The sequence below is a fragment of the Schistocerca gregaria genome, chromosome 2 (genome assembly GCF_023897955.1).
Source record: "Schistocerca gregaria isolate iqSchGreg1 chromosome 2, iqSchGreg1.2, whole genome shotgun sequence".
NCBI classification, from domain to species: Eukaryota; Metazoa; Arthropoda; class Insecta; order Orthoptera; family Acrididae; genus Schistocerca; species Schistocerca gregaria.
The window spans coordinates 289,416,572-289,433,027 of NC_064921.1; the positions used below are offsets into that span (position 1 = coordinate 289,416,572).

At 44.9% G+C, this 16,456-nt stretch overlaps 1 protein-coding gene across 1 annotated transcript in view; it reads left to right on the forward strand.

Annotated features, from left to right (window-relative positions):
• Positions 1 to 16,456, forward strand: part of LOC126336127 (suppressor of lurcher protein 1-like) — a 309,867-nt gene that overhangs the window by 273,459 nt on the left and 19,952 nt on the right. The window contains exons 9-10 of the mRNA XM_049999616.1: positions 4,261 to 4,447; positions 15,406 to 15,596. Of these exons, the coding sequence (XP_049855573.1) occupies positions 4,261 to 4,447; positions 15,406 to 15,596 (378 nt within the window). The remainder of the gene's footprint in view (positions 1 to 4,260; positions 4,448 to 15,405; positions 15,597 to 16,456) is intronic.

Sequence of the window (16,456 nt, forward strand, 5' to 3'; positions counted from 1 at the left end):
CGAGGTCGCAGAAACCCAGCGATGTTTCGGCATTCGACGCCCCACATACCGTCTACCATGTAGCCACAATATTGACTGCAAATGGCAGCGGTGGACGGTGCTGGAGGTATCCAGAGGTAAGCACAGCATGAAGCTACGGAGCGTAGTTGAACTGATTAGTCGTCGAGTAATTCACAACAGTGCTACATTGTTAGTGGTGTTGAGACAAAGCAGAGCAATGGCAGCGATAAACAAAGTAAACGTGGCATTATATCTACAGCAACAGTTGACGAAGTTGACATTTCGTCGCAAGGGTACCCAAGGAATTTCACACAGTTACAAAGAAATGGAAAATGAAATATCTGCGTTTCTGGAAGATGAGCCAGTGAACTGAGTGGTGTCGTGTACCCACGAGTGTGCAGACAATGTACATGAGGAGTACAGTGAGGAAGTTACGTGCTTAGCAAGTGAAATTGGTACTGAAACAGGTGTCGGGCAGGAAGTCACAAACCACGTCATCATTAAAACAAAGTAAGGGACACTCGTTGTGCAAGGGACCGATACTAAACGTAATTACGTAGATGGAACATCATCCACAGCATGGTAAACAGAAAAAGAACACCAATTATGAACAGATTTCGAACTGTTATTTACATTTTTAGAATTAAATTATGAATTTGTAAGGTGAAATGTTAACATTTTTATCGCTCTTTTTATGAATCTGTGAAACTTAAAGACAATTTACATGGTATGCATGATAGTGGCCTATTACGCGACATAGATTAAAGTTATTCCTAAGGAAGCATTGGATAGTTGCATAAGTCCAAACAGTGCTGCGAATTTGGAAGACGTAAGAGAATGAAATTTCAAAGAAAGCGCCATCTTGACGATGCACTACAATCTGCAGACTCGGCCCGAAGATTTGTAAATGGCATAAAAAATCTTATCCCATCGTTTAGTTAGACATTTGTTTTTAACTCTGACCAATCTGGATTTGAAGAGAAAGTGCACGTGAAAGGAATCTTGGAAATTAAAGGCACCAAGAGAGCTGAATGAAGCTAACAACAATGCTTTAACGCATTCCTATACAGTTATGCGGACACAATGCTTTAACGCATTCCTATACAGTTATGCGGACTTTTAATCTGGATGGTAAATTGACTGAGAAGTTATTTATTGCGTTGCGAAAAGCTGAAGGTACTCTGCCCCCTGCGATTTTTTCTCACGTGCGTAATCTTGCAAAAGCATCTGGAAAGATTTATGTTACAGCACAAACAAGGATAGCAAAATGGACGTAACGTAACTACAACTACGGTATGAGTTCCGCTTTTAGCCAATAGCTGATCAAAATAACTTGCTTTTGCTTGATTCCTGATCTGCGTTGAGGAAAGTATCCCACCTTCAAAGTGTGTGGCATTGCAGTTCATACCACCTGGAACCACAGAACGAACTCGGCTTCTGGAATTTTTTTCCTGCCTATAAGACACATTATCGCACTACCTTCAGGTACGCCTTAAAATATAGCCAGTTTCACGATAAGCTTCACGACAGACTGTTTGGCATTCGGTTACATGCCATCACATTCCATCAGCTCTCGTCACCCTCCTGTACTACATGATTCTACATGCATTGTCTGAGAATGGATTCCTAGGTGAACGTCAAGCACGTTTTGTAACTCCCAAATAGTTGGCCTTCGATCTTGATGGGGTGAAAGTTTATGAACCCTGTGGTGCGCCATTTGGTGTTCATGGTACAAGCTGAAGGTCTGTTTTGTACATTTCTTGGCTGTTGACCATACCTGTTTCGTGAAGTGTAATACATACATCCCAAAGAATGACGATCTATGCACCTCCGTGACACTCATTTTCTGTAGCCCTCCTAATAGGCATTGTGAGTGTTTAGCCGCTAATATATTTCCTGTCATAGCTATTAACACAACACTTTCAAATGACTTTTACTAAAGACTGAAATAGCGTTCGGTCACTCAAGGGGTGTTCGTTAGTTTCAGTTTGTCCCTATAACTTCTTCTTCTCCCGACCAACCCGTTCCGCGTACAGTAAAGCCAAATAAATCATTGGGTCATCTTATAAAGTTAGATCTTCTGCATAAAAATCTAAGAATTTCGTACACTGTTTAACTAGCAAGGTGGCCCGTACTTACACTACAGCTCAGATGGAGGAAATCAACCTGATAATAGTTCCCTATTAACCGGAAACGCATCGTTGTGAAGCTACAGGCATGAAATAATATCCATTGGTTGGCCAACTAAGCAAATGCATTCAAGTGTGGTTAGCAGTGGATCCATCACTGTCGCAGTTACTGATCTACAGCCCCGGCGTCTGTAATTTTATGTATACAAAGGGTGATTTCGTGATGATGATACAAACAATCTAGGATGATGGGGGAAGACAAATGTATCAACTTGTTGTAAGGGTCCCTGTGCTGGAAACGGATGAGTCGAAGGTTATAAGCGAAAACCGTTCTGGTATCTTTGTCAGTGGGACAGAAGTACTGGTATTGTTGTTGCTGATCTTCCAGATGTGATAGTACAGACGAAAAAAAGAAAAATGTCCTGTGAAAATGAGTTCTAAAATGCATGCCTTCAGAGCTGTGGAACTTGTGCAATTGAGTTTTTTTTCACACTAGCGAAAAGGAAAAAGTGCTCATAGCTCCTCAGATAAGCATTTTAGAGCCCAAGTTCTGTAGACATTTTTTTCTTCTTTTGATTCATGCTGCCACCTCTGAAAGGTGCCTACCCTACAATATTAGTAAAAACCGCACCAGTAGCTGTGTTTCACTGTAAGAGTTGTCAGAACGATTTTCGCTTATAACTGTCAACTCGTTCGTTCCCGGTATCGGAAATTTTGCCTCAAAATTATACTAATTTTAATTTTAATAAGCAACAGCCTCAGTAGCACCGTTTATCTAGGATTTACCTAGGTTTCAGTCTGGAAACCCAGCCTTCTTCAGAATAAAAGTAAATACCGTTTGTCCGTAGAGGACATCGTCAAGCTAAAACTACAAATCTATAAATTATCGTAAGACTGTAAAAACTTATTTGAAACTGCCTCGGCCCCACTTCGCAACGAGTGCTGTACTGTTCCAGTACCAGTACAGCTCTCATTTCCAGTTAGGCGTGACGAAATACAATTATTAGGTAACAGTTCCAAAGGATACATAAAAAACATTCATTATTACTGAAGCATGTTTGCATTAATTTTTAAACCTTGCCTTCTGTACGCACAGTATGATGTGTTCTTCCTTGTAGTGGAATGTCATAAACAAGTAATGTTTAAAGTTAAGTGATAAATGGATGTTTAGTTATGTTTCCTTTCAGACTGTTACCTAATAGATGTATTGCATCATGCCTATTTCAATAGCTCTAACGGAAGTGGAGAACATTTGAATTTAAGCCGTCATAGAACGGAAACGGTCCGTTTCCGGACATAAGTTCCTATTACAAATATTAGGCACTCACTCCCTTCCACAAGCCCTAGAAGTTGGTGACGTGAATTTTCAAACTTCTATAAAGTTTGCCTAGCTTTGATTCTTCAGCAGAAACCATTATCTTCAGCTGATTTAATTGGTAACTGCGGCATTTTGCACGTTATTTTAAACACATATATTTGGGTGCGGACCGATTGGCTCTCGTTTTGACCCGCCAGGTTATCCGAGAGCACTAACGCGCTGCTTCCTGTACTCGGGTCGACGCACTGGCCACCGATCGAATCCGCCAACTGGATTAACGACGAGGGCCGGTGTGCCGGCCAGCCTGGATGCGGTTTTTATTCGGTTTTCCACATCCCTCTAGGTGAATACAGGGCTGGTCCCCACGTCCCGCCTCAGTTACACGACTCACAGACATTTCAAACACATCCGCGCGTTTCCATGATTTACACTCGACGCAGACAGATGGGGTACTCTGATTCCGTCCCGAGGGGTGCGGGGTGGCGGCAGGAAGGACAACCGGCCACCCCTTCAAATTAACCATATCAAATCCGATTTAACCACGCCAACCCAGCGCACAAGGCGGGACAATGGCGCAAGCAATTGCGATAGAAAAGATTGGCCCTCGTTTTGTGGCCGCAACTCAACAGCGGTGCATTCCAGAACTGTGATTATTTGAATTTTTTTCGATTAAATGTCTTTTTACTTCTTCGGTCCTTATAAACAGGTAGATTTCTCCACTTTGCATGCTAAAAGTCAAGAGGTATTCGTGCATATATACGTCATTTAGCGCGGCTCATACTGAACGCGCTGGGACCCGCCGGGTGTTGACAGACGCCGCTGAGCCAGTGACGGCGCAGTGCGGCGCGACCATCAGCAGCGACGGCGCCAGGAGCGGCGCGGTGGGGGCGCCGGCGGACCGCGCCGCGCACGCGCGCTGCCGCTTCGACTTCGAGGCGCGCGGCAGGCAGCGGGTGCGGCTGCTGCTCGGCGGCGTGCAGTCGCCGGCGGAGCGCGCGCGGTGAGCCCTGAGCCCGCGGCGGTCGCGCTCTCCTCATATAAGACTTGACGTGAAACATCTGTAGGGGGGGGCGACATAAAGTGAGTGCGAAATCTCGTGAAACACTATCAGTAGCGTGTTCCACAGACCACAGATCGTAACCATGATAAAGGTTATCTTCATTAGCCACTAGATGTCATAGTTTTAGCTCTCTAGTGAAGAAACTTTTAACGCGTACGACAAGGAGCTTACAAAAGCATTTCCTTGAACAAGAACTCTGAAAATAATACAGCTAGGCTGTTGCTCATATTTACGTAGGCGTTGTTTTAATAAAGTCACGCAGACACTAAGGTTCACCGGCTTCCAATAGCAATTTCTCTTAGAAAATGCATTTAGAGAATGATATTTAGCTGAAGCTTAACTCCCATTAAAATTCTCCAGCAGTATTATCTCTGACGTATGTATGCAGACTGAATCTACAAAAGAAAATTTGAACGTCAGTCTCCCGCTCACGGGACAGGTGCGTTAACCACTACGTCATCCTCTCACAGTGGCTTGTACAACTGAACAACTCCATTCTCAATCCAAATTCCCATTCACGCCACAGCCCACTTGCTATTCTCCCTGAACTCGAACAGCAATGCAGAGGCTCTCCAACTGTATTGCAGTAGCAACTCAGCTGGAGACGTGGTTGTGGAGCCCGCCAATAGTATAAATTTTCGCGTGTCGTTTCAAGCTGCATGTATACGAGACGTTCGAGATTTGAAAAGGTCTCTAGAACCATATAGTTTGATTTCATAAAAACACCTAGGCCCGTTTCGTTCGATGCTGAGGTGTTATTCCAATACAGTTGGATAGCCTCTGCAATGCTGTTCGACTTTAGGTTGGAGTTCCCACTGGGCTTACGTGTGACTGGGAATTTAGGTTGAGCAGTGAGATGTGCCAGGATAGTCCGTGCAGTTGTGCAAACCAACTGTGCCAAGGTGGCGTAGTAGTTAGCACATCTGGCTAGTGAGCACACACCCGGATTTAAATCTTGGTCATGCTACACATTTCAGTCGTCACTTCAGTCTGCATATGAACATCACAGAAGTTTGTCTTGAAAAGGCTTCTGGAACCACGCAGTTCATTACCTCCCTTTCTTCGAATTATTAGTGAAATCTCCTCTTTCTACAAATCATACACCCTGACAAAAAAGAGAAGTATGCAGAAAGAAAGGAAGAAACAGAATTAAACTTCTCTGGATGAGAGTAAAAATGACATTTCACCGACTGCAGCGCCAAAAATCTAGGTGGTATCAGTTCACTAATGTTTGTGGCCTGGATATATCCACTGATTCGATTTCGAAGCCTATTTTAAAAGCGTTGTATCCTCGCTTCAGGCAAGCTGACTTAAAATTGTATCTGGTCCTAGGTACAATTGAGGTCCGAGCTGGTGCGAGACATGTACTATCGAGGACAGATAAGATTATCTTCCTGTCCATGGGAGTGCCCCATCATCACGTACGCAGCTCGTAGCGACACGTACAGTGTGTGGAAGAACATTGTCCTGTCGAAAACTGCCTCCACGTAATAGTAACGTGAGAGAAAACTAATGAGGATATAGAACGTTCGTAATGTACCATGGTGCTGCCAGAGTTCCCTCAATCACAACCAGCCGTGATCCAAAGTCGTATGCCACGGTTCCCAACAACAATGTGGCTTTCCAAGACAACGGACAACTGGGACCTCTGCCCAGGCCGGCACCATACTCGTTGACGACTGTCATCCGTAGTACTGCAGAAGTGCGACTCGTTGTTGAACACAAGTCGACACCATTCATCAGTAGTCCCCGCTTCCCGTCACGACAGCACTTAAAGTAGCCGTTCGGATTTTGCAGTAAACAACAGCCTACGCATGAGACGATAATTTTCTAGTCCAGCTGCTATTAAACCCTGACAAATGGCGAGCGGTGGAACAGAATGTGGCAAGGAGTCGTTCTAGGATCATATACGCAGATGGGAAGTAGTTAGACAAGCTTGGTACGGCAGTCCTTCGTTGGTGTGGTCGCACGTGGTCGACCAGAATCTTTATGGCGAGTATGCTTACCCTCAAGCTCACCTGCCGTCAAAAGGGGGCCACTGTGACGTCCAAATGCCCGACAAATGTGAATATTGTACGTTTCGGCCAGCAGCCCAGGCGGAGGCACACAACGCTGCTTCACATGAGTACGCGGCATCTCTGTGTCCTCCATAGTACGTTAACAATGGTTCAAATGGCTCTGAGCACTATGGGACTCAACTGCTGTGGTCATTAGTCCCCTAGAACTTAGAACTCCTTAAACCTAACTAACCTAAGGACATCACACACATCCATGCCCGAGGCAGGATTCGAACCTGCGACCGTAGCAGTCGCACGGTTCTGGACTGCGCGCCTAGAACCGCGAGACCACCGCGGCTGGCGTACGTTAACATCTGACGCTGTTTATTGCCTTTGCATTTAGTAGTAGGCTTGCTAAGAGCACAAAACACGAACGACCCTAATCTAATCGGGTGGCCGTTCCACCTGTCACAGAGAATAGCAGCTATAATCATTTCACACCTGCCGATGGTGTAATGTGTACGAAGTAAACTGATATTCCAAATGTCTTCTGTGTCTCTATTGATCCATTGTTGACATGGGACAGCAGCTGGTCAAATATTTAACAATAAAATCCCGCCAAACAGCCGTGCAATTTACATGATATTTTCTCTTCGCTACCAGTTTCGGCAATTCTATGCAATCTTCAGGCCCCATATGCACACCTCAAAAATAATCCTTATTGGCATACGGAGACCATATCTTTCTGTCATGAATCCGTAGCACAAGTGTTTCCTTCGAAGTCTTGGAGTTGCGTTCTCAAGTGACAGCTTATTGCAAGGTTCTTCAGTGTATTATAGTGCCTTTTAAGAGAACGCTATCCCCGTGGGCTAATAGACCGTGGCAGTGACTATCAATAAATACTCCTAAAAGCAGCCCAGGAGGAAAATACTGTCAATTTTACTAAAAAATAAATTCCTGCACTGGATCCTTAATTGTAACACATACCTGCCTCAACGACACTAGAAGCAAGTTCCTTGACCAAAGCAGACACAATTGAAATACACTGAAATATCGGTTGAGTTATTGTGTATACCCATCTAAATATTCATACATTTTGGCATCCACTAAATTCCTATGTACTGGCTTGATATCTTGCAATACTGCCAATGGAAGGGGGTGACTGTACCTGAAATCTCTATCATGTGTTTATTGCTTCTGACATCACCACGCAATTCAAAAGACGACCTGGGCTTTCATCCGCAGACTTTTGAGGAAAAGATATGTCTCATACTATTCGAAACCACTTTGTCTCCTCATGGTGAACCTTAATTAGTATGGAGTCTATCTGTTGCTACTTCTGTTAACTTGCCTTTTAACATTCTTTCTAAAAGATATAATTCACCCAAAATCTCTCCTCAACTTGCTGCCAAGTTCTTTTGATCACGTTCCAATTATTAAAACTTCTGTAAGTACTTCTTGAACTTATGAAAGGAACCTTTAGTAGGCCGATATTTATGAGAAATCACCTACTTTGTATTCCTTTGCTCTTAAAGTGTTTGGGCTCTGTGTTATACAAACTACTATGAAATGCCTGATCTTCATAGAAACAATAGGGTGTACTATAAAAAACTTGTCCTATTGCAGCAGTGTAACGTCTTTATAAAAATTTAAAATAACTTCAGTGGGCGACGTAGCATAGGAGCGGTACGGCACACATTTTGTGACACATTGCGTTCGGTTGCGTGTAGGGAAGAATTTGCACAATGATGCGTTCTTCGAATAGGAAATGAGACGGAGGCCGTTACATTCAAACTCGCCCAAGAAGGGAAGTATGATGCCAATCGCAGGCCACGAACAGAAGTCACCATACTAGGGACAAAATAGTCTCCATTCCTGGGGGAGATGTGTGATTGCAGAGACTAATCGATTTGAAACATGGATAGATCCGAATGATGGAGACTCTCTGCAGCGAACCACCGAAAAATGGCCGACGCCTTTCGAAATCGACTGCTCAGGCACAGTTAGGGATAATATGTGTAATGTTACAGTCACCATCAACGAATGGCCACAGCTTGAAAGGTTATTCAAGTAAATCATAGCTACAACGCTTAATAATTACGAAAACATAGTTTTTCCATGAGGCAATCCGACAATATGTTTACCCTGGAGTCCACGCACCGCTGACGCCAGTGTCACCGCAGTAATCCACTTTTCAGGAGATTAGTTAACTACTCACGTGCAGCAAACCATGGCACAAGCAGTTCTATTCATTTTCCTCATGCCAACCTGTTCTCTGGAACTCATTAAGAATGAAGACAAATCTTTCCAGGCTTTCGGTGTTCAAAAAATTTTTCTCCATAACCGTCTGACAATGAGACAACAGTCGCTGTCCTTAGTCAATTTGGAGCTCTGGAATCGATGCATGGTCAAAATGTATCTTTCCAATTCCGGATGTAGGATCAAACTCACACTCTTCGATCCAAAGTATTGAAACATTCATACAATTTAGCCTCGGCAAATAATTTATGGTTTGGCATAATCACATCAATTTCAAAATGAAAGTGTACAGGGTGGGTCAAACAAATCTGGCCTGGGGAACAGAGTTAAAAAAAAAAAAAAAACTCTGAGCACTATGGGACTTAACATCTTAGGTCATCAGTCCCCTAGAACTTAGAACTACTTAAACCTAACTAACCTAAGGACATCACACAACACCCAGCCATCACGAGTCAGAGAAAATCCCTGACACCGCTGGGAATCGAACCCGGGAACCCGGGCGCGGGAAGCGAGCAGAGTTCCAGTTTACAAGGAAACACAGCAGAGGAAAACAGATGTTGAAAGTGACCACCATTCATCTAATGGCCCTTTTGGGCCCTGGTCAGCAAATTGCTGAAAGCGGATCGAAGTTGCCTGCTTGAACTGCTGCAGCCTGATCAGAAATGTTCTGCTTCAGCTCTTGAAGACTATGAGGGTTGTTGCGATACACCTTAGACTTCAAGGTTCCTCACATAAAGTAATCGCACACTGGCAGATCAGGTGGCCTGTGCGGCCAGCTAATGGCGTGACAAGACCGACCTCTGCTAGCAACTCTGTCAGGCGTGAAGACTGTGTTAATGTGCTCCAAGGTTCGGCCGGCTGTATGGACACCTGATTCATCCTGTTGGAAATAGCTGTAGGTCACTTGACGTGGATGCATACAGTCACGTCCAATCGTTTCCACTCGTCTGGGCCACTTTTATTTTCTCCATTCTGTTGGTTGTCAGCCCCAATCACAACGTGGTTTTCACATTGGTGGCAGAGAACCACGGCATCTCTCTCATCATACGAGGATGTGTGATGATGGTCGAAACCTGTAATTTGGTTTTCAGATCTGAGTGGCTGTTCGAAGCAAAAAATTATTTTCAGAACAAGCAATCTCTGGGTGTCTTCAACTCGACAGAAATATTCTTATCACGTAGTGCGCTCTGATGGCTGGCTGCTTGGTGGTTTTTGTTGTGTGTGCATGAGGTGCTGATGCTGATATAACAAAACTCATTGACTACTATTTCGATAGTATGTAATGACGCGTGACTAGGGCCTCCCATCGGGTAGACCGTTCGCCGGGTGCAAGTATTTCGATTTATGCCACTTCGGTGATTTGCACGTCGAGGGGGATGAAATGATAATGATTAGGACAACACAGCATCCAGTCCCTGAGCGGAGAAAATCTCCGACCCAGCCGGGAATCGAACCTGGGCCCTTAGGATCGACATTCTCTCGCACTGATCACTCAGCTACCGGGGACGGACACTATTTCGACTAATGTGGGCAGTTTCTCCTAAGAAACAGGTGACACATGTCGTCGAGACTATACTGACCCCACATGGACCCAATCGTCGACCCAGACAGTCGAACTAATCAATGAGGAATGGTCTTAATTAGTTTCAGGCAGCAACCGACGGCCGGGTACAATCACAAACCTTTCAGGAGTATATGATCTTTACGACAGTTTCTTTTTAAGAGAAATGAATATTTAAGAGTTGAAAGTCGACCACAGGGCACTCTCGATAGGAACGGTGAGCCGTCTGTAACAGGTTCTAAAAAAAACTGTGAACGTGAATATGTAATTGACTAAGGCTGAGGCCCAGGTGCACATCCTGAAACATCAGACCGGATGCTATACTGTGTCTGATAAGCGTAGTGCGGTGACAAATGTCGCTCTTTTCATAATAACGTCAGTACTACAGACCCTTTTGTCTTAGATGTTCCAATAATGGGATATAGATTGCTTGCGTCATGAAGTGTCCGGAATCGATTTGCGCACTGTCGGAGTTATGTATCCCCTCAGAAATGCAACGAGAGGACGTGTGATTGTTATACGGTCCTATTGAACGAGCTGAACTTCGTAAAATTGGTAAGTACAGATCAAGTTTATAACAGAAAATTTCCAAGACAAGAGAAATCCTTCGCTGAAATCCAAATATAAAAAGAAGATACAGCAGAAGTAACGAGAAAGGGCTTGCACAAAATGGGGCAGAGGCTGAAGAACCTTAAAAATCTGAAACCACCACTTTACGATGAGCATGGTTACCATGAATAACACTACGTCTGCGAAACGAATGAGAAAGCTAGGTTAGTGTCGCAAGGGTGAGGCGGGTGACGCGTGAGAGCTAGCAGTACCCGTTAACCTAATACTAGGACGGTGCAGCGGGAGAATACCGAGCAACCCGTCCAGAGACCACCAAAAAGTCGTCATAAGAGCTGCAACCAAAGCGCGAGTCGGTGTGAACTTTCAGTTTATCGCGTTCCGAAAACTACTATATACGAGAGTTGGTTCAAATGGCTCTGAGCACTATGGGACTTAACTTCTAAGGTCATCAGTCCCCTAGAACTTAGAACTACTTAAACCTAAGGACATCACACACATCCATGCCCGAGGCAGGATTCGGACCTGCGACCGTAGCGGTTGCGAGGTTTCAGACTGTAGCGCCTAGAACCACTCGGCCACCTCGGCCGGATACGAGAGTTCGAACTTTAATAGTGGCAACTACTTATTTACAGCTTGTAAGTAGGCCGTTTAGCTTTTTTATTGGTAACGCTACGTAGCGCTCTGTATGAAGATCACTGGCTGTGCTGTGTGGAGTCTGTGGCTGGTTGGCATTGTTGTAATACTCGCCATTGTAGTGTTGGGCAGTTGGCTGTTAGCGGCGCGTAGCGTTGCGCAGTCGGAGGTGAGCCGTCAGCAGTGGTGGACGTGGGGAGAGAAATGGCAGAGTTTTGAAATTTGTAAGACTGGATGTCATGAACTGCTTTATACACTCCTGGAAATTGAAATAAGAACACCATGAATTCATTGTCCCAGGAAGGGGAAACTTTATTGACACATTCCTGGGGTCAGATACATCACATGATCACACTGACAGAACCACAGGCACATAGACACAGGCAACAGAGCATGCACAATGTCGGCACTAGTACAGTGCTGCTATTCTCCCATGGAGACGATCGTAGAGATGCTGGATGTAGTCCTGTGGAACGGCTTGCCATACCATTTCCACCTGGCGCCTCAGTTGGACCAGCGTTCGTGCTGGACGTGCAGACCGCGTGAGACGACGCTTCATTCAGTCCCAAACATGCTCAATGGGGGACAGATCCGGAGATCTTGCTGGCCAGGGTAGTTGACTTACACCTTCTAGAGCACGTTGGGTGGCACGGGATACATGCGGACGTGCATTGTCCTGTTGGAACAGTAAGTTCCCTTGCCGGTAGAACGATGGGTTCGATGACGGTTTGGATGTACCGTGCACTATCCAGTGTCCCCTCGACGATCACCAGAGGTGTACGGCCAGTGTAGGAGATCGCTCCCCACACCATGATGCCGGGTGTTGGCCCTGTGTGCCTCGGTCGTAAGCAGTCCTGATTGTGGCGCTCACCTGCACGGCGCCAAACACGCATACGACCATCATTGGCACCAAGGCAGAAGCGACACTCATCGCTGAAGACGACACGTCTCCATTCGTCCCTCCATTCACGCCTGTCGCGACACCACTGGAGGCGGGCTGCACGATGTTGGGGCGTGAGCGGAAGACAGCCTAACGGTGTGCGGGACCGTAGCCCAGCTTCATGGAGACGGTTGTGAATGGTCCTCGCCGATACCCAGAAGCAACAGTGTCCCTAATTTGCTGGGAAGTGGCGGTGCGGTCCCCTACGGCACTGCGTAGGATCCTACGGTTTTGGCGTGCATCCGTGCATCGCTGCGGTCCGGTCCCAGGTCGACGGGCACGTGCACCTTCCGCCGACCACTGGCGACAACATTGATGTACTGTGGAGACCTCACGCCCCACGTGTTGAGCAATTCGGCGGTACGTCCACCCGGCCTCCCGCATACCCACTATACGCCCTCTCTCAAAGTTCGTCAACTGCACATACGGTTCACGTCCACGCTGTCGCGGCATGCTACCAGTGTTAAAGACTGCGATGGAGCTCCGTATGCCACGGCAAACTGGCTGACACTGACGGCGGCGGTGCACAAATGCTGCGCAGCTAGCGCCATTCGACGGCCAACACCGCGGTTCCTGGTGTGTCCGCTGTGCCGTGCGTGTGATCATTGCTTGTACAGCCGTCTCGCAGTGTCCGGAGGAAGTATGGTGGGTCTGACACACCGGTGTCAATGTGTTCTTTTTTCCATTTCCAGGAGTGTATATTATGACTTTTGATGATATTAAGGTAAATACAGTTTTTGTTCTCTATTTATATCTTTCATTTGCTAACTATCCCTAACAGTAATTAGTGCCTTCCGTAGTTTGAATCTTTTATTTAGCTGACAGTAGTGGCGCTAGCTGTACTGCAGTAGTTCGAGTAACCAAGATTTTTGTGAGGTAAGCGATTTGTGAAACGTATAGGTTAATGTTAGTCAGGGCCGTTTTTTGTAGGGATTTTTGAAAGTCAGATTGCGTTGGGCTAAAAATATTGTGTGTCAGTTTAAGCACAATTTTTTCAAGGCGACGTTTCAAGCTTTTACAAAATAGATACGTGTTTCAAAGTTTTACTGTCCTTCAAAGTAGTCACTTGTATTGTGTATAAACCGTTGCCAGCGATGTGGAAGACGTAGGATACACTTAGCAAGTCAGTTGTGTTGACGGTTCGAGCGCGTGGTCTATTTCTCGACCAATTTATAGCAGTTCTGAAGCGAATGCCGTGAGGTGTTTCCTTCAGTTTAGAAATAGAGTTCAACTCACGAGGGATTAAGTAAGGGGAGTGCAGTAGGTGGTATAGAACTTAGCAGCCGCATCAGTCAAACAAATCAGTAACAGCTTGTACTGTACGTGCTTGAGCATTGTTCTGCAAAATGATTGTCAGGTCCTGCAGAAAGTGTCATCACTTCTCTCTCTACGCTGTTCAGTTTTGGAACACAACGTACGACCAGCTTAGAGACAGATTTGACGACACTTTCTGCAGGACCTGACGATCATTTTTCAGGACAATGATGAAACACGTACAGTGCAAGCTCTTACCGATTTGCTTGACTGATGGGGCTATTAAGTGCTATACCAATTACTGCACTCCCCTGACTTAAGCCCTCGTGAGATGAACTCGATTCCTAAACTGAAGGAAACACTTCACGGCATTCGCTTCAGAACTGCTACAAATTCGTCGGGCAATAGACCACGCCGCTCGAACTGTCAACACAATTGGCACTGCTAAGGATATCCTACGACTTTCAAATCGCTGGCAACGATTTTACACAATGCCGGTGACTACTTGGAAGGTCAATAAAACTTTGAAACATGTATCTATTTCCTACGAACTGTAAATAAATAGTTGCCTCTATTAAAGTTCCAACCCTCGTATTATATTATAATGTGACCCCCTATTTCATGTACATGTTCACAGAGAACGAATATGAAACAAAGTATTTATGTGCGATCAAGTCGATTAAATTAAACGTAGGAAACTGCATTAAATTTGTAGTCTGTAGATGTATGTGAAACACATCTAACATAATTACCTATTATTCCACAAGATAATTTTCTGGATTATATAATTCAGTTTTCGTAATATATTTACTCTGTTGCCTTTGTGACAAACGTATTCTTAACTTTTCTGTATTCGTCTGATTAGCAGAATTATTGATATTACCCACAGACTGTTACGCGAAATGCTACGTGAGAGTTCTGATTGTGTACCCAAGCATATACAAATAAAGATAATGTATGACAACATAAAGTGTCTTCTCTCAAAATCAGCGTGTCGGAGTGCACAGTATTTAATACGGCTCTCAAGTTACGAACACAATCAAATGGCTCTAAGGACTATGGAACTTAACATCTGAGGTCATCAGTCCCCTAGACTTAGAATGAATTAAACCTAACAAGCCTAAGGACATCACACACATCTATGCCCGAGGCAGGATTAGAACCTGCGACCGTACCGGTTACGTGGTTCCAGTCTGAAGCGCCTAGAACCGCTCGGCTACAACGGCCGGCTCTCTCTCTCTCTCTCTCTCTCTCTCTCTCTCTCTCTCTCTCTCTCTCTCTCTCTCACACACACACACACACACACACACACACACACACACATACATACACACACATTCTGCATCTCCTAATTCCAACACCACTAATACCTTCCACACTACTGACGAAGATGTCAATGATAAACACTGTAAATAAATATTTGTCTCATTCAGAGGGTGTCCCCGACGTCTCATTGCTTGAGCATACAGGATGTTGGGTACCAGGTGGAAACACCTTCCCCCAACCCCCTCCCCCTTTCAGTCACGGTCATCTGTGAATCACAAAGTTATAATAATTATGACAAAATAATGACACTGCTTGGTGAGTCGAAGTAACTGGGAGCAAACGAGATGGTAAAAAGATTAGAGACTCGCATTCAAGTATTTTCAGTGACGTACATGGCTTTTGTGGTTCCTTTGAACAGGTGTGACTCTGCAGAGACGGCGTCGGTGTACGTGTGGACGGACGGCCGGGTGGAGCAGCTCTGGAGCGGCTGCGCTGCCGGAAGCGAGCAGCAGCAGCTGATGGCCAGCGGACCGCGCATGCGCATCGAGTTCCACGGCAAGCGGCCCGACACTACCCTCAGCCTCGTCGCCCGCTACAGCTTCGTCAGCGGTCAGTAAACCCGTTCTGCCACCTGTCTTTTCTCCAACAAATGACAAGTGCTGTATGCCAAGTATATTCGGTAACACACGTTGTTTTATGTTACTTATAATCCGTCTTGATTGAAAAATTTTTTTTATTCATATGACCGGTTTCGGTTCATTCAGAACTATCTTCAGATCTGATATTTCAGTCAGAGGATGCGACGCACCATGATGCGACGCAACATGTGAAAGTTGCTGGATTTGGACTGGTTACTCCTGTAACTGAAATATCAGATCTGAAGATGGTTCTGAATGAACCGAAAGCGGTCATATGAATAAAAAAAAAATGTTTGCAATCAAGACGGATTATAAGTAACATTATACAAATCACTGATTGCTGCTATCTCATCAGACATTATATCTGTTTTTGCAAATACGTTGTTTTCACACTTTGGTGGGATCATCCTAAGGATTCTAATGGGCTCGTTTGTATCTTTCTTTCTCGAATTACGATTTGTTCTTTCACTTTTTGTATTTTTTGGAAAGCCACAAAACTTTTTTATCGTGTCTTCTGTTGCCACCAGGTTTGTCATTTACCTAGCCTCCAGTGATTGATAGTTTTACTGCTGCAAACATTATTTAAAAGTGATCTGCATTGGAAAACTTATTTTGGTTGAGATTTTGGGCTGTTCTGCATGTATCCAGAGCAGTTAGTATCAACTTGTATAAGTAGTCATGCTGGTTTTCTTTGCCTCTGTGCCTAGTTCTCTGATGGTGATGATGTCATTGTGATGCACAGTATTCACTGGGTTACTTCAAAAACTGTTACTCATTGTTATGGCAGGCCAAGTAACTTTCATTGAGTGTTTGAAAGCCACGCAGACATGT